Source organism: Phyllostomus hastatus, unplaced genomic scaffold (assembly GCF_019186645.2).
Source record: "Phyllostomus hastatus isolate PE091 unplaced genomic scaffold, TTU_PhHast_1.1 phas_scaffold_39, whole genome shotgun sequence".
In the NCBI taxonomy this organism is placed as follows: domain Eukaryota; kingdom Metazoa; phylum Chordata; class Mammalia; order Chiroptera; family Phyllostomidae; genus Phyllostomus; species Phyllostomus hastatus.
In genome coordinates, this window is record NW_025334028.1 from 3326664 (window position 1) to 3353910 (window position 27247).

Sequence of the window (27247 nt, forward strand, 5' to 3'; positions counted from 1 at the left end):
TCTCTTTGAGTTCCTCTTGATTGGGACTCTGTTTCCTGAATTTGTGTGACTTTTTGTCTCATCCAACTAGATAAGTTTTCCATCATTACTTTTTCAAACAGGTTTTCAGTTCCTTGCTCTTCTTCTTCTCCTTCTGGTATCCCTATTATATGGTTATTATTCCATTTCATGTTGTTCTGCATTTCCCTTAATCCCTCTTCATTCTTTCTTAGTCTTTTTTCCTTTTCTTTCTCTTTCTGTGTGTTTTTTTCTACCTTGTCCTTCAGCTTGCTGATTCAATCATCTGCTTCATCCAGCCTGATTGTAATTCCTTCTAGTGTGCTTTTATTTTTAGGATTTTATTGTCTATTTCTTCCTGGTTTTCATTTATATTTTTTATTTCCTTTTTCATACTGTTGTAGTTCTCACTCACTCCTTGTAGTTGTCTGTGACTTCCTTGAGCATCTTTATAACCACTATTTTGAATTCTATATCTGATAGTTTGCTTGCCTTCATTTCATTTAGCTGTTTTAGTGGGGAGTCTTCCATTCCTTTTGATTTTAGATTCTCTTTTTGTCTCCCAATTTTATGTGACTCTTTTGCTTTGTCTCTGTGCTTCCTGATGTTCTGCTTTGCTAGTGGACTTTGTAGGATGAACTTCTATGGTAGGGATTCTATGGGTTCAGTGGTGTGGTCTCTTTCATCTCCTTGTCTAGACACTCTAGGTTTGGACTTTCTTCTGTTTGTGTAGGCTCTCTTGTTGTACTTGTGTTTTTACCTTTTGGCGATTCCTTTGCTGGTGGTTTCTCTCCTCCAGCAGGTAAACTGATGTTCACAGATCCCACCTATTCTTGTATGTGATCAGTGGCAGGGAGTAGGCAAAATGGATTAAGACAACAGGAGAGTATTTTATGGGATTTAAAGTACTAGCAAGTAGAGAAGAGATAAGAGGTTCTTTGGATAAGTATAGTGTTAACTGTGATATTTCACCCAACTAGCCACTTTTTATAAAAGGAAAAAGAGAGATAAGACTCTTGTTATGTGGGAAGAGGATTGTGAGGTGAATCCAGAAAACAGAGCGCTTGTGCAAGGTTAGATGATGAGATAGTAGGCATAGTGTGAGAGAGAGAATAGAATTAACCACAACAATAATAATGCCCAAGAATAAACTGATGTAGACTAAGATCAGGGAGGGCTGCCATCTAGTATGTACAATTGGATGGAATGACAATTATTTACAATAGTACTGGAACAACAATAATATGACAAGAAATATATGATTTGGATAACCAGAAAAGAAAGTACCTAATCAAGAGTAGTGTGTTATTAGAACATGAGGAAGTGAAAGAAGGAAAATTAAAATACAATAAAGAGAGAATAAGGAAAACCAGTCAAACAATGCAATTAAACGGATAAATAAAATGAAGAAAACTAAACATAAGGAAGAGAAATAAAAAAATACTAATAAATAAAAGTAGTAAAAATAAAGAAATACTAATAATACACATTAACAATGAAGTGCCAGTTCTATGGGACAGCAAAGTGACATTTGTCTCAGTTTCTCAGATTTTAGGGTTAGCCTTGTGCTCCCCCCTTTGGATCTGTCTCTGGACCTTTCATACCTCCCTGTCTTATTGTCTTGCTTGGGGGAAGAAAGAAAAGGAAAAAACACAGAGAAGAGAGAAAGAAAATAAGCCTCCTGCTGACTTTAAACCCATTAAGGGAGTTCTGCTGTTCTTCCTGGATGCCACAAGAAGAGGAGGACTGGGCTTTGCTTTTCTCCCTTCCTACTGTTTCAAGAGGATGGGCACCAGGTCTGGGCCACAATATTCACAGTTGCCCAGCCTCAGGCCCAAGTCCTCTGTGAGCTGCCAGGTTCAAATCAGTCACTCAGCCTCTGGGTGCGCAGCACGAGTCAAGCTTGGGTATGCAGTTCAAGTCAGCCATTCGGTCTCTGGGTGTGCAGCTCAAATCACCCTAGGGGCAAGCCGGCTTCTGCTCACTGCTCAAGAGTTCCTTACAAATCAGCTGCCTGCCATTCTTAAGAAACATATGGCTTTTTACACAGCCCAGCTTTCTAACCAGTCTGGAGATTATCCAGTTCAGGGTCTGACATGGCTCCACTCTTCTTTCTTCCCCAGGTGTTGCCCAGAACCCCAGTTTCTCTGGTGCTGGTGTCCACAGTCTCAGTGGGTGTATACCACCTCTATGTGTGTACACCACCTCTGTGTGTGTCTCACTTTGTCTCTATTTCCCTCCAGGTCCTTCCATGATCCAGGTCCTTCCTGGTGCCAGGTTGCCCTGGCAGGGGAGGGAGCTGGTGATGTAACTCTCCTTCCAATATCCTGCGGCAGGTCCCAGGCCGGGGGGCCACAGCAGCCTAGGTCCCAGCACAATCTCCTCACCATCTGTTTTTCAGTGTCCTCTACAATTCCTGGCCTCCAAACTTCATATAAGCTGGGATTCTGTTGGCTGTTCACTCTGTTCCTCAGAAGATTGGCTAGGTGTTCCAGCTAGGCAGAGGGAGACCTGGGCTCTGCTCCCACCTACCTTGCTGCCATCTTTTTCCCTCTGTAGTTTTTTGGTTTTGTGTGTTTTCATTGTTTGATTTGATTTTTTTCTTGCCCATTTCATATTGCATTTTATTTTTTCTCCTTTCACGTCATTCATATTCCAAATAACACATTACCTTTGGTCTTTTACTTGTTATTCTTTTTATTCAGAATATATATTGTTTATCATACTATAGTTATTCCAAATCCCACATAGCACTCTTCCCGGTCTTAAATTCTTCTCACCATCTTCCAGAGCTTTATTACAGTTGTAGTTAACTTTATTTTCTCTCACATTATGCCAAGTTTCTATCCTTTACTCTCACTATTTCTTTTCCATCTACTTCACATAAGCACTCTTGTTTCTTAGCTCACATTCTTTTTCCCCTCTAGTAAGAGTCTTATTTCTTTTTCACCTATCATAAACAGTGGCGAGTTGAGGGAAATATCACAGTTATTGATGTACTTCTCCAAAGGATCTCCTATTTGTTCATTAATATTTTGTACTTTAAATCCCATGGTATAATCTCCTGCTGTCTTACTCCATTTTGTCTTTGCCCTGCCCCTAATAAGTTCAGTAAGGAATTTTATTTCATTGTTTTCTCTCTCCCTTTTTTTTTCTTTCTTTTTCACCCTCTCTCAACCTGGGCTTTACTCCTTACTCTTATTAGCTTGCTTCACCCATCCTTTCAAAATCATTTTTCCTTAACATAGTCATCTCATAATCACTTTTCACTTTTCCACAATATTCTAATTCCCATTCCACCTTTATTATACTTCATTCAACTGTCATTGCTATTGACCCTGCTGTGGTTTTTCTGCAACTTTGTTCCCTTTGGTCCAGTATCTTTTCAGTCTTACTTCAAACCTCATAGTAGTATACTGTTCCCTTGTCTTATCCCATTGTTCCCATCACCTTCTTGTGTTTTACTTATGTTGTAAATTTTACTCTACTCTCTCCCTGTCATCACCTTGATTGTCTCAACTCTTATCAATTCTCCTTCCTCTTATCACACTCCAATATTCCTCCCATTTAGTCATCTCATATTTCCTTTGTCATATCATAAAACATTTGCAATATCCCTCCAATTTTATTCATCTTAGTTCAATTGCAGTTGAGACTGCTGATGTGGTAGAGGGTTCTCTTTGCTGGCATAGATTTGGTTGTCTGGTAATACTGCTTTGTTAACCAACACCTGTACAACAGCATACAAGACAAGTTGGAGTGGTGAATACCAATAAACCCACTGGAGGGAAGAACCTACCACCAAAGGAGCTACCAACAGGTAAAGCCCAAGTACAAGAAGAGATCCCACACAAATAGAAGAGAGGTCAAACCTAGAGCATCCAGACAAGGAGATCAAAGAGACCATACCACTGAGTCCTACAGAACCCCTACCACAGAAATTCATACTACGAGGACACCTGGCAAAGCAGAGCAACAGGAATCTCAGGAACAAAACAAAAGGAGTTACCTAAAATGGGGAGACAAAGAAAGAACTTGCAATTAAAAGTAATGGAAGATTCCCCACTGAAAGAGCTAAATGAAATGGAGGCAAGCAAACCATCAGATATAGAATTTAAAAAAATGGTTATAAGGATGCTCTAGGAACTCACTGACAACTCTAAGGAACTGAGTGGGAGCTACAACAGTATGAAAAAGGAAATAGAAGCTATAGAAAAGAACCAGGAAGAAATGAAGAATACAATATCTGAAATAAAAAATACACTAGAAAGTATTAAAACAGGCTGAATGAATCAGAGGACCAAATCTGTGAGCAGCAAGGCAAGGTAGAAAGAAACAACCAAGTAGAGCAGCTACACAAAAATACGCTGAAAAATATGAAGATAGCTTAAGAGAACTGCAAGAGAACATGAAAGGCAACAACATTTGAATCACAGGAATACCAGAAGGAGAAGAAAAGGAGCAAGGGATAGAAAACCTGTTTGTAAAAATAATGACAGAAAACTTCCTTAATCAGAAGAGGGGAAAAGCCATTCAAGTTCAGGAAGAACGGAGTGTCCCAATCAAGATGAACTCAAAGAGGCCTACTCTAAGACACATCATAATTAAATGACAAATTTTAAAGACACAGAAAGAATTTTAAAGATAGCAAGAAACGAACAGAAAGTAACATACAAGGGAGCCTTGATAAGGCTAGCAGCAGTTTTCTCAACAGAAACACTACAAGCCAGAAGTGAATGGTGAGAAATAGTTCAAGTAATGAAAAACAACTGCCTGCAACCAAGACTACTCTATTCAGTCAGGCTCTCAATTTAAAATGGAAGGAAAAATAAGGAGTTTCCCACACAAAAGAAGCCTCAAAGGATACACTTCCACCAAACCAGCTCTACAAGAGATGCTAAAAGGACTGCTTTAAGACAATGAAGGAAAAGAGCGAGAGAGGGTGGAAAACAGGTATAGAGGGGAGAAATGGAAATGAATAAGTACCTATCAGTAATAACCTTAAATGTAAAGGAATTAAATGCTCCAATCAAAAGATACAGGGTAGCTAACTGGATAAGAAAACATGACTTGCATATATATACTACCTATAAGAGACCTACCTCAGAATGAAAGACCTATACAGACTGAAAGTGAAGGGTTAGAAAAAAATATTCCAAGAAATGGAGAGGGGGAAAAAAAGCCAGCATAGAAATGCCTATATCAGACACAGTAGACTTCAAAACAAAGGCCATAAAAAGGGATCCATAAGGACACTTCATAATACTCAAGGGAAGAATCCATCAAGAAGATATAAACATTGTAAACATATATGTACCAACATAGGAGCACTCAAATATATAAGGAAAATCCTGGAGGACTTCAAGAAAGACATAGACTATAACACACTTATACCAGGCAGTTTTAACACCCTACTGTCAACAATGGATAGATCTTCCAAAGAAAGAATCAACAAGGATGTTGTGGCACTGAACCAAGATAAACAAAATTGACAAGCCTTTACCCAGACTCATCAATAAAAAATGACAGAGGACCCTAATAAATAAAATCAGAAACAAGAGAGAAAAAATTACAACTGACACCACAGAAATACAAAGGATTGTAAGAAATTACTACAAAGAACTATATGCCCAGAAATTTGAAAATTAGGGTGAAATGGACAAATTTCTAGGAAAATATAATCTTCCAAAACTGATTGAAGAAGAAACAAAAAGCCTGAACAGAATGATAACAGTTCACAAAATTTAAGCAGTATAAAGAAACTCCCAGCACACAAAAGCCCTGGACCAGATGGTTTCAAAGGAGAATTTTATAAAACATTTAAGGACAAGCTAACCTCCATCCTTCTCAGACTATTCCAAAACATCTAAGAAGATGGAAGACTCCAAAACTCTTTTTATCAGGTCAGCATCATCCTAATGCCAAAACCAGATAAAGACACTACAAGAAACAAAAATACAGATCAAAATCACTAATGAACATCAACACTAAAATCCTCTACAAAATATTGGGAAACTGCATCCAGAAATATATTAAAAATGTCACACACCAAGATCAAGTGGGATTCATCCCAGTGATGTAAGGATGGTACAATATTCACAAATCAATAAACATAATACAAGACATAAACAAAAGGAAAAACTAAAATCACATAATCATATGAATTGATGTGGAAAAGACATTTGATAAGGTACAGCACCCATTTATGATTAAAACACTCAGCAAAGTGGGAGTAGAGGGAACATACTTCAACATAATAAAGACCATATACAAGAGACCTACAGCTAACATCACACTCAAGGGGCAAAAACTAAAAGCTTTCCCACAAAGATCAGGAATGAGAGAAGAGTGTCTGCTTTTACCACTTCTATTCAACATAGTATTGGAAGTTCTATCCACAGCAATCAGACAAGGAAAAGAAATAAAAGGCATCCAAATTGGAAAGGAGGAAGTAAAATGCTCATTGTTTGCAGATGACATGATGGTGTACATAGAAAACGCTACCGACTCCATCAAAAAACCACTCGACCTAATGAGTGACTTGAACAAAGCAGGGCAACATAAAGTCAATATTCAGAAATGAAGGCATATTTGTACACCAACAATGAAATATCAGAAACAGAAATTAGGATAAAATCCCATTTGCTATAGCAACAAGAAAATAAAGTATCAATGAATAAAGCTAATCAAGGAGGTAAAAGACTTGTACTCAGAAAAGTACATAACACTGGAGAAGAAGAAATTAAGGAAGAGACAAATAAATGGAAGCATATACCATGTTCATGGATTGGAAGAATTAACATCATCAAAATGTCCATACTACCCAAAGCAATTTATGGATTCCATGCAATTCCTATTAAAATACCATTGACATATTTCACAGATATAAAAAAATCATTTCAAAAATTTATGTGGAACCATAAATGATTCCAAAGAGCCTCAGCAATTTTGAGAAAGAAGAATAAAGTAGGAGGGATTACCAAACCAGATATTAAACTGTATTACAAGGCCTTGGTAATCAAAACAATCTGGTACTGTTTTGATTAAGAACAGACACATAGATCAATGGATCAGAATAGAGAGCCCAGAAATATACCAAAGTTTCTATGACCAATTAATATTCAACAAAGGGGGCAGAAGCAAAAAAAGGTGTAAAAATAGCCTCTTCAACAAATGGTGTTGGGAGGTCTGGACAGCTACAGTGAAGAAAATGTTGATTAGGTTCCAATAAACTCCTACTGTTCTCAACAGCATGGATGGAACTGGAGAGCATTATGCCAACTGGAATAAGCCAGACAGTAAAAGAGAAATACTGTATGATCTCACCTATCTAAACAACAAAACAAACAATGGAACAAAATAGAACCAGATACATGGAAATGAAGAACAAATTGACAGTAACCAGGGAGGAGGGGGAGAGTGATAATGGGGCAGAAAAGGGGAAGAATAATCAATGAACATGTTTGTATGTTCCTTGTCATTATATGGAGAAAGACAACAGGTTTGGGGGCACTGAATCTGGTTGGTGGGTGTGGGTAGGGCAGGGAAGAGTAATGGCAAGGGGAAATGGGGACAACTGTAATTACACAACAATAAAAAATAAAATAAAAATAAAATAGGTTTAAAAACCTTAAAAAACAAATAAAGATTTTATTTATTTTTAGAGAAAGGGAGAGGGATGGAGAAAGAAAGGGAGTGGGTTGCCTTTCATAGGTCCCCCACCTGGGACCAAATCCACAACCCAGGCATGTGTCCTAACCAATTCCATTCCATCAACTTGTGACCTTTTGGTTTGCAGGATGACACCCAGTGAACTGAGGTCAGGACTGTTGTCTTTATTTCTTAAAAACATTTTTAAAGCATTACATTGACACTGTAACATTTCTAGAGCTAGTAGACCTGCTTCCTCATCTCTAGCCCCCTTTGTAACACAAGTGGAAGTACCAGTTTGTGTTGTCACCCAACATGCATTTCATTTTCCACTTTTTCTGGATAGTTCTGGGTTTGCACCTTCTCAAAATTTGCCACAAGGGGGCACCAGTGATTTCACCCTAGTACTCATAGTGCATTGAGTTGTCAAGTTGCCAAATTAGTAAGCAACTAACCAGTATTTGAAGAGTCAAAGGATGTTTTATCAGTCAGACTTTACCACCTATAGCCCCAAAGATGTGGATCTTTTGCCTCTGATTACATCATGATAAATCCTAGAACCACTGAGTTGGGGCCATTGATAATAATCAGAGATTTATTTGCATAGCAATGTGAGGTGTGTGGGCTTGTGCCAGACCTGGGGATTTCTGCATGAAGGATTTGGTCTGGGCTGTCCTGGGCATAAAGAACAGCTGTGAATAATGCAGCCGTTTTGTATAGGCTCAAACACAGGCCTGCTGGCTTGACACACTTCCCCCATCAGGTCTGAGTTTTCACATCTCTTTCCCCTGGGTCCAATGAAGAGAAATAGCACTCTTCATGTGATCTCAACACCCGCACCCACCCTCCTCTCTGAGCATTGTCAAAGGGGCAGGGAAAAGAAGGGCTGCCCTGTGCTGGTGACTGGTTTATTTTTCAGTGGCAGAGAGGGCCCAAATGTACATCTATGCTAGACATAAAGGTCTGCTAGTATAATTTAACAACCAGCACTACAACTCCAAACCAACAAACAACTACTTTTAGTGTTTACCAGTTTCTGTGGGGGTGAATACTGCCATCATGGCTGATTTCAAGCTATTAGTGTGGGAAGAAACACACAGAAGCCCACCTGTCTACTATAATAAATACAGTAGATGTAACTTCAAAAGCATATAGTAAATATAACTAGGAATTGGTGAGGTTTGAGTGTTTATTATCTGTCAAAATTTTTTTAAGTCATGGTAAAACATACATGACTTAAAAATTACCATCTTAACCATTTTTAAGTTCAGTAGTGTGAAGTATATTCATGTTGTGCACTTAATCTCCATCCAGAACTGTTCTCATTTTATAAAGCTCAATCTCTGTACCTATTAAACAACTCTACATTTCTCCCCTCTCCAAGCCCTTGGCAACCACCATTCTACTTTGTCTCTATGAGTTTGATACTTCAGATACTTCATATAAGAGGAATCATACAGTATTTGTCTTTTTTTGTGACTGGTTTATTTCATTTAGCATTATATCCTCAAGATTCATTCATGTAGCATGTGACAGGATTTGCCTTCTTTTTCATTAATCCTCATCCAAGGATATATTGTGGGTATTTTTGTTGTTGTTGTTTTTTATTTTACTTTAGAGAGAGAGAGAGAGATCGAGAGACAGACAGACAGACAGATATGAGAAACATTGATTGGTTGTCTCCCATATGTGCCCCTTCTGGGGATCCAACCGCAACATAGATTTGTGCCTCAATGGGGAATCAAACCTACAACCTTTTGATGGATAGGACAATGTTCCAACCAACTGAACTACCCAACCATGGCTGTCTTCTTTTTTAAGGCTGAAGAGTATTCTTGTGTTTGTATATAATACATTTTTCTTCATCTACTCATCTGTTGATGAACCTTTGGGTTGCTTCCACCTTTGGCTATTGTGAATAATGCTGGTATGAATATGGCTGTACAAATAACATTTTCAGTCCTACTATTAATTTTCATAAATATCCAGAAGTAGAATTACTAGACATATGGTAATTCTATTTTTAATTTTTGGGAGAATCTCCATACTGTATTCTATAGCAGCTGTACCATTTTACATAGTACCAACAGTGCACAAGATTTCAATTTCTTCACATTCTCACCAACCCTTCCTATTTTCTGTTTGTTTTTTATATAATCAGTATTCTAATGGGTATGAGGTGATAACCTCATTGTTGCTTTGATTTGCATTTCTTTAACAATTAGTGATGTTGAGCATCTTTTCATATGCTGTGGCTATTTGCACATCTTCTTTAGAGAAATCTATTCAAGGCAAGTCATTTTCCAAGTTTTGATTGGAATATTCATTTTTTGTTGTTGCTGAGTCATGAGTTCTTTATATATTTTTTATATTAACCCCTTTTTAGATACATAATTTGCAATATTCCCCCCATTCTATAGGTTGCCTATCACTCTGTTGATTGTATCTTTTGATGAAGTTTTTAGTTTTGATGTAATTCAATATATCTATTTTTTACTTTTGTTGCCTGTGCTTTTGGTGTCATAGCCAAGAAATCATTGTGAAATTCAATATCATGAAACTTTTCTGTTATATTTTCTAAGAGTTTTTTAGTTTTAGGTCTTACATTTAGTTTGATCTACTTTGAGTTACTTTTTTTTTTTAAGATTTTATTTATTTATTTTTAGAGAGGGAAGGGAGAGAGAAAGAGAGAGAGAAACATCAATGTGTTGTTGCTGGGGGCCATGGCCTGCAACCTAGGCATGTGCCCTGACTGGGAATTGAACCTGTGATGCCTGGTTCACAGCCCGCGCTCAATCCACTGAGCTATGCCAGCCAGGGCTATTTTGAGATACTTTTTAATATACGATGTAAGGTCCCACCAGCAGTTGTTGAAGAGATTATTCTTTCTCTTTCAAATGGTATTAGCACTCTTGTCAAAGATCATTTGACCATATGAACAAATGTTTATTTCTGGGCATTCTATTCTATTCCGTTAGTCTTTATGTCTGTTTTTAAGTCATTACCACATTTTCAATTACTGAAGCTTTGCAGTAGGTTTTGAATCAGGGAGTGTGTTTTATTTAATATTTTTATTAAAATATAGTTGATATACAATATTGCATTAGTTTTGGGTATACAACAGTTATTTAATATTGGTATACCTAATGAAGGGATCACAATGCTAAATCTAGTAACCATTTGTCATGCACAGGTTATATGATATTATTGAACATATTCCACATGCTGTACATTGGTGTCACCTTTAATTTCTTTCAGACATGTTTTGTTTTTCAATGTATAAATCTTTAACCTCCTTGGTTAAGTTTATTCCTAAATATTTTATTATTTTGCATGCTACTATAATGGAACTATTTTTTAAATTTCCATTTCTGTTGCATTTATTTTTGTTTGTTGGTTTCGCACCCTGCAACTTTGCTAAATTTATTAGTTCTAAGAGTTCTTTTGAGAAATCTGTAGGGTTTTCTGCATATAAAGTCATGTTATCATGACTTTGTTCACATGTTAAAGTCATGTGAACAAAGATAATTTTACTATTTCCTTTCTAATTTGCATATCTTTTATTTCTTTTTCTTGCCTAATTGCTCTGGCTACAACTTCTAGTACTAAGTTGGATAGAATTTGTGAAAGTGCGTATCCTTATTTTGTTTCTGATCTTATAGCAAAAGACTTAAGTCTTTCACCATACAGTATAATGTTAGTTGTGAGGTTGTCATTTAGGCCTTTATTTTTTTTGAGATCATTTCCTTCTATTTCTAGTTTGTTGAGTGTCTAATCATGAAAAGGTGTTACATTTTGTCCAATGCTCTTTGAATTGCGATGAATATGTATTTTTTCTCTATCATGCTGTTAATGTGGTATATTGTATTGATTGACTTTTGTGTGTTCAACCATTATTTTTCCAGATATAAATCCCACTTGGTCATGGTGTATAATTCTATTAATGTGCTGGTGAATTCTGTTTGCCAATATTCTGTGAGGATTTTGCATTGATATTAATTCAGGATATTGTTCTGTATTTTCTTTTTAATTATCTTTGTTGTTATATAATTTATTTACTTGTATGTTTATGTAATTTTCTTCTTAAGAGTGACTGTTTAATAATCAGTTTATATAATTCCCGAAAATTTAACAATTGATTCTGATGACTCATTTTGAGCTGGCTCTAGAGTATTACTAGCTAGATATTTCATGTTTTTTTTTTTCCTTTTGCAATTTGGGCCACAGTGAATTGAGAAACTTGCTCAATTTTTCATGATAATAGGAAAAGGAAAACATGAGTATGTCAACCTATTTAGCAAACAAACAGAAAACCAGAACAAGTATTAAGCTATGAATTATTCTCCTGGTCCTGCTTGCATCATCTTGATAATAAAAAATTCAGTCCTTTTTAGGGGAAGGCACTACAGTCTTTCTCTTTTTTATTTTTCTAACATTGTCCTCAGTGAATACTATTTTTGAATGATCTCATTTAACTCTCCCAACATTTTAGGTACTACTATTTTCCTTATTCTAGAGAGAAAGACACTGAAGTTTAGAGATGTTAAGTAACTCAAACAAAGTTCACACAGCTCCTTAGTGGAATAACCAGAATTTGAATCAGAGCTTCCTGGGCTTCAATTTTCATCTGATCACTTGTTGGTACATGCTAGTGTATAGAATACCCCATCTGATCCTTGGTGCTGATACATAACTGCATCCCTTATCTAATGTAGTCTTTAAAGCTCTGGTTCAATCTGAGCTCTGTTCATGTCCTTTTAGAGGTATGGGGTAATCTCAACGGCCATACAGTGTCTCTCCTGGACCATGATATACTATGTAAGTATCTGAGGCATTAGCCACAGATATGCCACACAGTTATTTGGGGGTGATTCTTACTTGGTCATTTGTATGGTCATATATTGTATGTTCATATATATTGTAATTGATTTGCTAAAAATTTTAAAGTTTTTTTTGTATTGATGTTCATTGATGAGGCACATTTGTCTGTAGTCTTCTTTTGTTGTAGTTTAAAAATATTAAAAAATATTTCTTCTGGAGTGAGCTTTGGTAATTTGTGTCTTTTAAGGAGTTTTCCCATTTCAACTAAGTTGTCAGATTTATTGGCATATAGTATTTAGTATTTCCTTATCATTTTAATTTCAGTAGATCTGTAATGATCTATCCTCTTATACTCACTATATTGCTAATTTGTATCTTCTCTATTTTTATTCTAGTTAGGCCAGAAGTTTATCAATATTATGCATTTACTCAAAGAACCAGCTTTTGATTTTATTGTTTTACTTTTTTTAATCTTCACTCAATGACATATTTATTGATTTTACTGAGAGAAGTTGCCTTCTAGACAGACTATATAGTCTTCATTCCAGTCCACTGTCCTTGGCTACCAACTTACATCAATGTTGAGCCAATGGTTCTCATTATATTAACAATGGCTGGATGTTCTGGGCAGATCTTGTATATATGGACTGGAATGTGCATATGTGAACAATGACCACTTCACTGCACTATTTCGTCGAAGTGGCAGATGCCATTGAGTGAACATGTGTACTGTGTGGCCATCGCATTCATAATGACTGAGAGAGTAGAGCAATGAATCAGCATCAAATTTTGTGTTAAGCTTGAAGATTCCTCTGTGGAAACTATCCAGATGATTCAGAAGGCCACAGCTATAGGCAGCTGGTGATTGGCAGCTTCATCATGACAATGCGCCCACTCATGCATCACATCTCCTGCAGTTTTTTTGTGAAATATCAAATCATCCAGGTGACTCAGCCTCCCTACAGCCATGGTTTGGTGCCCTGTGACTTCTGACTTTAAAATCACCTTTGAAAGGGAAGAGATTTGAGACTGTTGATGAGATTCAGGAAAACACAATGGAGAAGCCTATGGTGATTGGGAGAACTGTGTGAGGTTCCAAGGTGCCTACTTTGAAAGGGATTGAGGCGTCAGTGTCCCATGTACAATGTTTCTTGTATCTTGTGTCTTCTTCGATAAATGCCTCTATTTTTCATATTACATGGTTGGATATCTTCTGGACAGACCATATGTGTATATATATATATATATGTTTACAGGGTCCAGCAGAACTAATGCCTGCTTGAGGGTGGTTGGTAGGGTAATGAGTGTAATAATTTCTAGTTTTAATTTGAATATTTCACCTAAAATGTCATATAGTGTGCTTGAGTTTGATAGTTATGTTACAGAATTACATGCTTATGATTTTGTAGTAAAATATTTTATAATAGAAAAGGGCACCAAAAGTTATTTGTGCCAGACTCTGTGTACGTGCATGCGCCCGCGTGTGTATGAGATAGAAACATCAATGTGAGAGAACATTGACTGGTTGCCTCCTGTAGGCACCTGACTGGGGATTAAACCCACAACCCTTTGGTGAATGGGATGACACTCCAACCAACTGAGCCACCCTGCCAGAGCTTTACTACTTTATTTTGTAAAATTTTCTTGATTTTCATTCTAATCCTCATCATTTCCTTTTTCTGTCTGCTTTAGGTTTAATATGCACTCTGCATTCTCTTAGGAGTTAGTTCCGGTCATTGTTTTATTTTTATTTATTTTTTGCTATAAATTTTCCTCTAAGCTGTTTTAGCTATATCTCACAACTTTTGATTGTGTACTTCCATTTTCATTTAGTTCAAAGTATGTTTTAATTCCTCTCTGACTTCTGCTTTGAGCATGTTATATTTAGAAGTTTGTTAGTTTTCTAGATTTCTTTCTGTTAATAATTCTAACCTAATTCTATTGTGGTCAGAGAAAATACTTTGTATGATTGAAATCCTTTTAAATTGCTTGAGATTTGTTTTATGGTCCACACTATAGTATATCTTGGCAAATGTTCCAAATGTACTTAAAGCAAATGTATACTCTGCATTTGTTGGATAGAATGTCAATGTCAATTAGGTCAAGTTGATTGATAGCATTGTTCAAGTTCTCACTGACTTTTCTGTTTACTTTTTTAAAATCAAGTATCAAAAAGGGGCTATTGAAATCTGTAGCTGTAATTTTATATTTGCCTATTTCTCCTTTTAACTTTATTACTTTTGTTTTATATTTTGAGTTTCTATAATTAGATGCATATTTATGTCTTCTTGATGAACTCCTTTTATTATAAAACAAACTTCTTTAGTCCCTAGTAATATTCTCTGCTCTAAAATTTAATTTATATGAAATTAATTTAGCCACTCTAGATTTCCTTGATTAGTCTTAACATGGTATATCTTTCTCCATCTTTTTACTTTTATCCTATTTGCACTTTTGGATTTACAATGGGTTTCTTGTAGGCAATGTATAGATGAGTTTATTCTTTTATATAATCTGACAATCTTTGCCTTTTAATTGGACTGTTTAGACCACTAGCATCTAATATTATTACTATTGATATGGTTTGGTTTAAATAGGCCACATTCATATTTGCTTTCTATTTATCTGTCTTCTTTTTCATCTCTGCTTTCTTTTGGGCCAGTAGGATATTGTTTATGACTTTACCTCCTTTCCTGGCTTATTAGCTATAACTATTTTGTTATTTTAGTGGTTGGGTTAGGATTTAACTTTCCATCTTTAACTCATCATAGCCTAATTTCAAGTGATATTATACAACTTCAAGTATTAACTAAGGCCCTTAAATCCCCTCCTTTCCCTGACCTTTGTGTTACTATGGTCACACATTTTCTTTCTACTTTATTCTTTATTCTCCTTTATTCTCCTATTAATGCCATAATATACTGATCTTATTTGCTGCTATAAAAATCAGTTATTTTTTTAAAAGAGTAAAATGTAAGAAAAACATTTTTTATATTCATACATATTTACCATTTCTGATGTTCTTTGTTTGTATACATCTGTCCTGCAGCCATTCATGGCTAGGTGGGCTCACACTGGGATTCGGGCAGATGGAAGAAAATTCATGGAGTTATTGGGATGCCTGACATGCCTTTATTCTGGGATGGGGCAATCCACCCAAGCTGCAAGGCAAGAGTCACACTATGGGAAGTTCCAAATCCCTTATATACTAAGTGCACACAAAGCCGGCAAGGTGCCAATACTGACCTTCAGTTATATAACAGAGCTTCAGTCTATGTGTGCAGACCCTTGCTCAAGGCCACATGAACACTGTCAAGCCACAGTCACCTGGGCATCCAGTTGAGGGAACCTGACTGACTCCATTTTCCCTACAACATCCAAAATTGAGAATAATCACTGTTATTATAGGATGTTTTATGCCTAAATTGTTGAGTTTCCTGGAATGGGCAACAAGTCAAAGATATATTGCTTCGTTTTATAAAAGGGAAAGCAGTTGTGAAAATTTCTTCTGACTTCCAACCTTATAAAGAAAGAGAGAATTTTTTCTTGAAATGAAGCCTCTTTACTTTTTAAAATTCTTAACTTTGAGTACATAATCTTCTACATGTGGTTTGCATTATTTATCCACAAATGCACAATACTTTGCACTTGTTCTCACTGAAGCTAACCTGCTGTTTAAACATGTGGCCTTTATTTACCTATGTGGACTCAGGAGTTAAAGTAGCTTGGAGTTACATCTTACCTGCACAGGTTGTCTTTTCCCTCTGATTACTCATCTGTAAATTGTTTTATTGTTTTTGCCATTTCCATGGGATCACATAGTTAACAGCAGAATAACTTGTATAACCCAGTGGCCTTGGTTATGAGGGTTACACGAGATAGTGAAAACAAAAAGGTTAGAGCAGTGCTGTGCTTAATTAGCGGTTAATAAAATGTTAGCTACAATCAGGGGTGGAGTGGAGAATTTTGACAAGGAAAATGGCCAAAGATGGCCTTTGTAAACCATGTGAAGATGTTTGGAATTCACCCCAAGAGCATTAGTCAGATTTGAGTTTTAGAAAGAGTATGCTAGCAACAGAATGAGATGAAAAAAGATTTAGAGAAACTGCAGCCATGGGCCAGAAGACAGCCTATGGTGGCCTAAACAAATGGAGCAGCAGTGGATATGGAAAGCATACCAGTTGAACACATAAGAAAGTTAAATAACCATTTTGCCTGATGGATGTAGAAAGTTAGGTAGGAGAAAAACTAAGGATAACTCGGGTTTCTGGCTCAGTAAGATGGTGAAGACCAAATTGCATATGTGGGTTCTTTTTTAGTGGTGAGGAGGAAGAGTTGTTCTTAGTGTGGAACATGTTTAATTTGAAACGTGTTGAACACATCCAAATGGAAATGATCAATAAACAGATCATAAGAGGTCTGTCTAGAAGGTATCCAGCCACATGAAAAATAGAGGCATTTATCGAAGATACAAGAAACAATGTACATAGGACAATGATGCCTCAGTCCCCTACCAAGTAGGCACCTTGGGACCTCATGCTGTTCTCCCAGCATCTCTTCCATTGTTCAAAACACTGCAAAATCCTTTGTTGGAACTGCCATCAACTGCCCTGCTGTATTTTCCTGAATCTCATTGACGGTCTGAAATCTCTTCCCTTTCAAAGGTGATTTTAGTGTTGGGAAAAGCCAGAAGTTGCAGGGTGCCACATCTGGGCTAATAGGAGGGCTGAGTCATCTGGGTGATTTGATGTTTTGCCAAAGAACTCTGCACAGGACATGATACATTCGCTGGTGCATTGTTGCGATGAAACTGCCAATCACCAGTTGCCCATAGCTGGGGCCATTTTTGTTGCATTACATCTCTCAACCGACAAAGAATGTTGAAGTAGTACTCCTTACTAATTGTTTGGCTTGGAGGAGTACTCACGATGAACACCACCTTCCCAATGAAAAATACCCAGTTAACACGGTCTTAATCTTGCTGGAACTTTGTCGCACCTTCCTTTGGGAGTGGAGAACCAGGTGACTTTGACGACTGGACCTTCATTTCTGGATCATAGCCATAGACTCATGATTCATCTCCAGTTATGGCCTTCTTAAGGAAATCTGGTTGATTGGTAGTTGTCTGAGTCAAGTCATTAGCAACTGCAGCATGATGTTCCTTCTGCTGTGGTAGCAGAAGCCATAGAACGCATTTTGCCACATGCCAAAATCTTGCATCAAAATCTCGGACACAGTTTTTGGAATCCCTGGATCATCTTCTAGTTCTTGCACTGTCAGTTGCCAATCTTTGTTGACTGCAGCCCACAGACGTTCAACATTCTCAGGTGTTTTGTTTGTTGATTTTCAACCACTCTAGAAATGTTTGTGCCATGTTTATTTGTGCTGCACTCATTGCAGTGTCCCTGAAAGCCTTCTGAATCATCTGAATAGTTTCTGGGAAGGAATGTTCAAGCTTAATGCAAACTTTGATGCAGATCCATTGCTCTACTTGTTCAGTCATCATGAATGCAAGGGCCATACAAGACACATGCTCACTCAACAGCATCTACCACCCCCACTTACTGGAACAGTAAAATTGTCATTGTTCATACACATGCATTCCAGTCCACTTTCCTTGGCTGCCTGGTTACATCCATGTTGCCCAAACCACTTGTTATATTAAAATTGGCTGGACTCTTTCTGGACTGACCTAGTGTATTTATTTGGCTTTGGAACACCACTGTTTAATAGAACTTTCTGCAGTGATGTAAACGTTCTATATTTGTTCTGTACAACATAATGGCCACTATACCAAACAGCTTTAAGCATTTGAAATGTGGCTAGTGACCTTAAGATGCCGAATCTTTATTTAATTTAAATTAAGAATTCATATGGTTAATAGCTAGCATATTGAGCAGCACAAGCTTGGAATTTAGTCAACAGCACAAATGATAAAACAAAATTTGATGAGTCAAATCAGATTAGCCCAGTGATTTTCAACCATTTTCATCTCACAGCACACATAAATTACTAAAATTCTGCAACATACCAAAAATATATTTTTTGCCAATCTGACAAAAAAAAGTGTAATTTTGATTCATTCACACCAGATGGCTATTGCTGTATTGGCTGTCATCTTTTATTTGGAAATCAAAGGGAAAAGAGGTCTGTGCCATGGACTGACTAGTCAGGTAGTGAATGTTTTAAAAATTCTTGTGTCACCAGCTGAAAATTGCCGTCAGTCTAATGGACATTAGAGTTGGTTTTATGTTTACCTTGGAAGGAAGATTTATCCGAAAGAACCCCTAATTTGACTATAACAGTACTATCAAGTTTCTTATATACATTAAACCAACTGTGAAATTTTACTAACTTCTAAGCACTATCTGTACCTTAAATTCATTTACTGTAAACTTGCATAGTTCTTACATCAAACGTAAATATTTCACCAGAATCAAATGTGTGTGTGGATGGGTGAGAAGGGAAGGCTCCTGTTCCCACAATTTCAGTATTTGTTGAACAAAATCAATGATCATTCTAAGTATATTCCTTGCAGTGTTTTGAGTCATAGCCTGTCTCATCTTTCTAGATTGTTTTTAGGCAATCCACAATTGTCTGTGGCAAAAATTTGTGCAAATGCTAATCCCAAGTGAATAGTACCTTGTATGGCAAACAATGATTAAATCAAGAATCTCAAAGGATTTATTCTGGATTATCTGGGTTTACCCCACATGTAATCACATGTACCCTTATAAGAAAAAGGCAGAGATTTCAGACACTCAGAGAAGACAATGAATGTGAAAACTGTGGAGAGATGCCATCGTACACTAAGTGATGTCAGGCAGGAAACAGATTCTCCCCTAGAGCCTCAAGAGAGGGCATGACCCTGCTTGCTAACACCTTAATTGTAGCTCACTGAAACTTATTTTGGACTTCAGAACTGTGAGAGAATAAATTTCTGTTGTTTTAAGCCATCATTTGTGGTAATTTAGTAGTGCAGCCACAGGCAACTAATTCAGGTGGTCATAAAGTTTTCAGTAGAGACAAATGCTCTACAATACTGATAGTCTAACAGACCAGACCAATCCTTTTTTATGGAACTACAAAAGTAGGGCAGATTATTCTTTAAGGATGGATTCTCTTGCAAAATGCATGGTTTTACATTTTGTTTATATAATTTGTTCATAATATAATCTTGTGGGAAAATACTGAAATTTTCATCTGGTCCTTGCAATAATGTATTCCACAGATAATTTCCAAAGCTGGATAAATGTTATATTTATTTTAAAAATCTGAATTTGACTCCATTAGACATTTTATGTTAATTCAAATTTTAATGTTTGCATAATTTTGCCTAGATTATTATTCAGTGCATATCCTACTATCAATACAATGTCGGGTGCATGAAGGCAGGAACTTCACGTATTGCTCTCCCCTACAATAGTGCCTGGCATAGTTAATAAGTATTTGTTGAATCAATGTGTGATTTCTCTATTAATTCCTTTTGCCATTACTTTCAAACATCAAAATCGATTCTTTCTTTGAAAGAATTCATGTAGAACATCCATACATAAAATAGACAAAAGGTCTACTAAGTATTAGTGAGGAATGTGAAATCCTGCTTACCTGAATGTAACTTATTATACATTAACATCGTAGCATGTTCTACCTTGTTATAATATTCATGGAAAAAAAATCCTCCATTTGGAATTCAGAAAACAATGTCCTTGGGGGAAAACAGTTTATACCTAGGGTGAATTTACAGTTTGGGAGGTTTTTGGCCTTCTGCTCATGAAATGGACGCTAGCATAATAATGCCAGAATAACAGAATCGACAGTATCAATTTCTTTAGGAACCCAACGGGAACAAAGGTTGCTAAGAAGTTATATTAGAAATCTATTTCTGGGCTTACCCAGTGAGTAGAGGGATACAAACCACAGCAGCTTTGGAATCTGGCTGATGAGTTCAAATCCTGGACTGTCAATCACTGTATAATCAAGTAAGTCTAACATACAATAGGTTGATAATCCTAGTATATACAAGGGTTGTGAGGATTAAAAGAGATAATTAGTATGTATACAATGTTGCATTGCAAATACACAGTAAATGGTAGTTATTAACCAGACTAAATGTCAAAGTTCCCTCGATGACCTCTTTCTCCCTTTTCCTAATATCTTAAATGCTTAAATTACTCCTTCACATTAAATCCTTCACTTCAAGCTAATACAACATTGGTATGGGGTGTCAAACCTGCAGCCCGCATGCTGCCTAGGATGGCTATGAATGTGGCCCAACCAAAATTGTAAATTTACTTAGAACATTATGAGATGTTTTTGCTTTTGTTAGTGTTTGTATATTTAATGTGTGGCTCAAGACAACTCTTCTTCCAGTGTGGCCCGGAGATGCCAAAAAGTTGGATATCCCTGGTAGAGTATATGGAAAAAAGGCAAGGAACTGAGACCAGATGCAGTTTTGAGTAAATTTCCTTATTTTAAAATGTGAATGATACTAATTTGTATTCTTTCTGTATCTCAGAGTTGGTATGGTCAAGTAAGAGAGTAAATGCTACCTGGGTGTTGATCACCACTTGCCTATCTGCCGCTTCTCAACTCTCACCCATGCAACTTATTTCAAATGGGTATGCTTGATGAGGACTCATTTTCTTGTTCCCCAATTCAGTAGGCATACTAGGCACTTTGTGGGCCCACACCTCATTCTATCTGCTAGGTTTCATTTAGAAATTTTAATCCTAATTATTTGAGTACATTTAAACCAGCTGTTTAAGTTGTTAGTCACACTGATCAGTTACTATGTTCTTAAAGAACACAACAGAACAAAAAAAGTTATCCAAATTGTACAGGGAATTCTCTTAAAAGTGAGAATAAAACATTCAATCGATGACAGCTGTGTTTACTATACCAAGATTTAATCCCACTCTCAATCTCACCCAGATTCATGGCTTTTAACAACATTTATGAAGATGATTCAAGTTTTGTCCTCCAACCCAGACCTCTCCTCCAAATATCAAATTTATATATGCCAACTGCCTACCTGACATCTCTAGTTGGATATATAATGGAGACCTCCAGTAGCCCAAAACTGAGCTGCCCCCAAACTCACTCCTCCCACAGTGCTTTCCAACTGTGGCCAGTCGCTCAGGCCAAATACCTTGGAGTCATCCTTAAATCATAGTTTTTTCATGTTCCTCACACTTAACTCAGTGAGAAAGTTTACTGGGTCAAATTTTAAAATATAAACAAAATCCAACTACTTACCACTACTGTCTCTCACTTGGATTATTACACTTTGCAACCTAACTGGGTTCCCCCTGCAGTCTGTCTGAACACCAAAGACAGAATCAGCCTATTCAGACCCCATCATTCCTTTGCTCCAAACTCTTTTCTCAAGTAGAGGAAAACCCGAAGTCCTCAACATCACCTCCCAGGCCCTCTAACAAGCAGGCTCCCCAGTACTTCCTGACCCACTGACTATTCTCTTTCCTGCTGCAACAGTCACACTGCTGTTCCTTTAGTAAGCCAGGCACTCACCTCAGGATCTCTGTTCCTATTCTCCCTGCCTGCAATGCTTTCCTCCCAATTCCAAGTCTTTGATCAAATGGAATCACCTTCCTTTCCCACCCTCCACTCCATCCTGGTACTGCTTCTCCCCATTCCTTGCATTACTTTCCCCTTATACCATAATACCATTTAAATCTTGTTAATTTTATTTTTAATTACTTAATAAGATTATAAACTCCATGAGGGAGGGCAAGAATTTTTTCACTGCTGTAGGACTGAAAATAGTCCCAAGCAGAGTAATCATTCAATAAATAATTGTTGAAAAAAAAAAATAGATCAAGTCTTCACTCCTATTTCCATGTTCCCCTTAGCTGAATGCTTTAAAAAAAATCCTTACCCAAGGACATGCTTATTGACCTTAGAGAGAGGGGAAGGGAGGAAGGGAGAGAATCAATGTGAGAGAAAATATCGATTGGCTGCCTTTCAAATGTGCCTTGACCAAACTACAACCTAGGCATGTGCCCTGACTGGGAATCAAACCCACAACCCTTTGGTTTATGGGATGATACTCCAACCAACTGAGCCACACTGGCTTGGTCTAAAGAATACTTTTAATTAAAGGCACACAAAAGTTATTGGGGTAAAAATAAAAGCAAAAGACCACTAGACATTAGTTTGTCAACATGTAATGCCCTGGGTTTATTTTGTGAGAATTCTATCACAATTTTTCCAGGTGGGATTAAAAACCTTAAGGATAATATATGCCATTGGACTGGGCATTCAGACTTCGGTACTGACAAAGCACTGGTAGTAGTCTGTTAAGTACCATTCTCTTCACAGAAGAGAGGTCAAATATTTCCAAAGGAAGGCACCCGATATTTGTGGTTCTGGCCTTGCAGCCTTCTGGAGAATCTTAAAAGGAAAAAAGCTGGCTGGCTGTTTTTAGAAACTGGAATGATGATACACGTACAGCAATTACTGCATTCTTTTCCCTTATATCCTTTTTGTAAGAACAAGTAAAGAATGAAGTCTTTTAAACAATTCGACAATAAAAAAGTACAATTTCTTTTGTGCTAAAAAAAAGGGCAAGACAACATAAACTCCAGTTGTAAGGACTCCATTTGCATACTTGATTTAACACTTTTTGGTGTTGAAGGAAATGGGACTACTGGGCTGTTTGTAGAGCAGCAACATAACATTAGTGCTTTAAGTACCAGAAACTGCCCACAGCTTTGTGGGCAAGTGGGGAAGGGAAGATTCAAGAGACTTCATTTTTAGCTTGTTATACTTATCCTAATGATAGTAGACCAGGATGATCCCCATTTAATAGTACATTCCCCATTTTTGTTTTTTTAAACACTGATGCCTTTTTTTTTTTTTTGTAAAATTCTGTATGTATGTCACCATTTTTTTTTTCACACGATACACAGAAAACTCAGGGACCCAGAGGGGAACCAAGTTATGTTATACCATTTACAAAATACCAAGGAGTCCACAGCTACCTAACACATTTACTACAGCACAGGAACCAATGAAGGTACAGTGTACAAAAAACTGTAAACACGGCACAATAAATAGATAAAACAGCAGGTTCCGCACCATGCACATGATGTGATGACACTTCATCTCTATACAATCTCACATCTCACACTCTTTGTTGCAAGTTATTTCCCTCCCACCCCCCACCCCCAAGTGCAAAGCATCACAAATGAACATTTCTGTATTCAAGTAACATATATACAAGGGTATTACAAATATGCAGTACTGTACAGATAATTGCTGTATTCTTAATTTACAGATGTGATTTTTCCTATTAACAGTAAGAAAAGAAAAATTGAAGCATGAGAGATGAGCATTGCTGTCAAGTCCCCACAGCTGCACAGAAATTCATGTGCTGTATCCCATCATCCCCTGCATTCAGAATGCTCCTGATGCATAGCACCTAATCAAGTCCCGGGCTGCAGTCCCACTCCTGAGAAAGCTACGTCACCTCCATTGCGACTGTCTTGTCTGCTATGTTGTTCAGTGCTGGCTTTTCTGATTCATGATTTTCCCTGTTGAAATAAAGTTCAATAAATTAATTTTCTGCAACAAATCTAACAAATATAAATTAAACAAACCAAGACCATTTTCCTAATAAAAAGTTTAAATATTTTTAATAATAGAAATTTCTTTTGGGTCAAGATAACAAGTAGAGGAATACAAACTTTTAATTTATTATCAGAAATACAAAATCACAAGTCAGACTTATAAATTCCATGATCAACTACATTACCAACAGAACTGTATGTAGTACCATACCACTCAAGCAACCTAGATATTAAAAACACAAAGAATTCCCAAGTTTTAGTTTTTGGTTTCAATTTCTTCCTCTATTAAATCTTTCACAAGAGTTTAAAAAAAGGGAACATACATGTCAGGACCTCAAAGGTTTTATTTACAGAGTAGAGCAGGACAGCTATTGAGCTGGGAGTCAGAAGACCAGGGTCTTAGTTGTTCCAGCACCCAGACTGCTCAGTGTACTTTGTCAATTAACTTCTCTGGATCTGTTTCCTAGCTTTAAAACAAAGGGACTGAAATAAGCTATATAAAAAGTTTTCCATATACTGCAACTGTTCCATGGTTATATAATTCTATAGTGACAAAAGCCATGTAGTGTATATTTAAGAACTATATAATTGATTGACTAGGTGTTACTAGACCCAGGATACTAGTAAGAATGGATTAGTATTGAGCAGACAATGACTATTAAGTTCAGAAGCAGACAGGGATGCATGGGTTTAGAAACTAAAGGCTACAGCTTATTGCTAACAAACCGTGCTTCTCCTTCCAGGCCACTGCCAGGTGAGGAAGTCTAAATATCAGTCTGGCCTCTTCCTACTACTCCAACTTCAACTACGTACCTTCCCAAACCTCTAGAAAAATTAGTTTACTTGTAAACCTCTGAAGACACTTATATTTCCAGAACTCTTTGTCTTCCTCTTCTCTGCCCAACCAAGATCAAATCTAATTTTATTATGTAGAACATTGCCAGAACACTCCTGGTATGAAAAGATGTTTCCTTATATTGAAATTATAGCCATAATCTAATATAATAAGCTTGACAAGCATATAATGCTTTGTGATACTTCTAAAATTATTTTCTCCTATTATTTATGATCAACATTATTTAACTTTTCACTTTTATGCTCGTCTTCTAACTACACTGAAAACTTCTTGTCTTTTTGTTTTCCCGTAGTATTCTGTAAGCAGCAGGACTTTAATTACCATTAAGATTTAAAACAGAATAGAGACTGAGCAAAGATTCTAAACAGTCTATTGAAACCCAAGAAGACAAGTTAGCACAGAATACAATGGTTTGATTAAAAGTTGACCTGGCATGAATACTGTAGGCCTTTACATTATTAAGAGCAGCTTAGCACTGCAGCCATGTGAGTCCTACCAGTTCTGTCTACACAAAAGCAGTGGGAGAAATCATAGACAAATAAGAATTCAAAAGAGAACCCAACCATCCAGAGGTAGAGGAGTAAGAACATCATAAGCTATTGTCACAGTAAGAAAGTGATGTCCAAATTACAACTTATATATGTAATATTCTCTATACCATTTAGTCCAAATTTTCAACAATACTGAATTACATTTATCTGTTTAGTTCTTGAATAAGTAAGGAATTCTCATCTATACATTTTTAATGTATATAAAGAGAAGTGTAAAAACCACAAAGCAGTAAGTAGACAGCAATGCGAGAGACTTTAAGGTAGAATTCATTTTTGAAACATTTTAATCTTAGAATGACTGCTCACCTTGGGGCTGAATCTACAGAGGATGAAGACGAAACCTTGGAAACTTGACAGTTTGCTGTGGAGGCCAGCTTTAAGGCAGACGATGGAACAGCACTTAAAGTCCTGGGTATGTGCCGTGCATTTATGGGGGCAATAGAGTTTACAGCGGCGACTGATGAAGGGACAGTTAATCGAATGTTGTTCCCAATCAGAACCTGAGTTGTTGCAGAATTGGCAGCAGTTACTGGATGACTCAGTGCACTGTGGGAACTTGAAGTCTGTGTCATGTTTGAAGGCTGTAACAAAGTTGAACCCGCTGCTGATGGACTCATATGTACTGGTGCTGTTGGTGTAGTACTACTGAGGTGTAAGCCCTTATATACTCCTAGAGAAAAAGAGAGAAGCATCTAAACAAAGTGCAACTTGGCTGTTTGTAAGAGGTATGTGTTACAAATTTTATCAAAACCACTCAAATGTCTTTTTCCTTACCTGAGGCTGGAAGGACGCCATTCACCCCAATCCCAAGCACCACATCATCCTTCATCTTGAATCCCATCAGTTGTTCTGATGTCACCAAAGCAGAAGCAGCAAATTGAGCACTAGCAGAATCCAAAGTTTTGGAAACAAAACCCTAAAAAGAAAATAAAAATATAAATCTATTCAGAATCACTTAGTTTGACATTAATATTAAAGCTACACAGGTATAGCAAAATTGGTTTGAATATGAACGAAAGTGGCAAACCACTAAAATACTGGGTTGGCCAAAAGTTCGTTTGGTTTTTCCTCCTATAAGCTGGCTCTAGTAGCGCTTAGCAGTCTTTAACTTCATTTGAAACAATTTTGTTAAGACTGTATTGTGACAGCTGTCATATCAACATGCATTTAAAAAAATATTAACACTGGTGAATTTTTGTGTAGTCATTTTAATACTGAAGATGGAAGGAAATATGCAACATTTGAGGCATATTATGCTTTATTATTTCAAGGAAGGTGAAAACATAATTGAAACACAGAAAAAGATTTGTGCACTGCATGGAATAGGTGCTGTGACTGACTGAATATGTCAAAGAGGATTTGTAAAGTTTCGTGCTGGAGATTTCTTGCTGGATGATGCTCCATGATTGGGTATATCTGTTGCAGTGGATAGCAATCAAATCAAGACATTGTTTGAGATCAATGTTATAATATGTGGGAGATAGCCTCCATACTCAAAATATCCAGATCACTAAAGTTATTGGTAAAAATGAAAAATGTGTCTTTTATTTTATGGAAAAAACTATATGGACTTTTTGGCCATCCAATTTCTTTCTTTTGCTAAGTCATAAATTTGAGAAATGTGTAAGTAATCTTACAACTCAGGTGTTATAAATTTTGATCTTCATATGTGACAATATATAACATGGACAAGTCAATTACCAAAATCAACCTCCTATAGTGTGGAAATAATAAACCTCCAACATAAAATGTTGAACAAGAAATAAGCTCATAAAACATTT

General features: G+C 36.7%; 1 protein-coding gene across 3 annotated transcripts in view; it reads right to left on the bottom strand.

Moving 5' to 3' along the window:
* Window positions 1-22643: 22643 nt before the first annotated feature.
* EPC1 (enhancer of polycomb homolog 1) overlaps window positions 22644-27247 on the bottom strand; it is a 114194-nt gene continuing 109590 nt past the window's right edge. For all 3 annotated transcript variants that reach the window (XM_045820137.1, XM_045820135.1, XM_045820136.1), the window contains 3 exons: window positions 26241-26382; window positions 25773-26136; window positions 22644-24023 (listed from right to left, as the gene is read on the bottom strand). In XM_045820137.1, coding sequence (XP_045676093.1) covers window positions 23951-24023; window positions 25773-26136; window positions 26241-26382 — 579 coding nt within the window. In that variant the 3' untranslated portion in view covers window positions 22644-23950. The remainder of the gene's footprint in view (window positions 24024-25772; window positions 26137-26240; window positions 26383-27247) is intronic.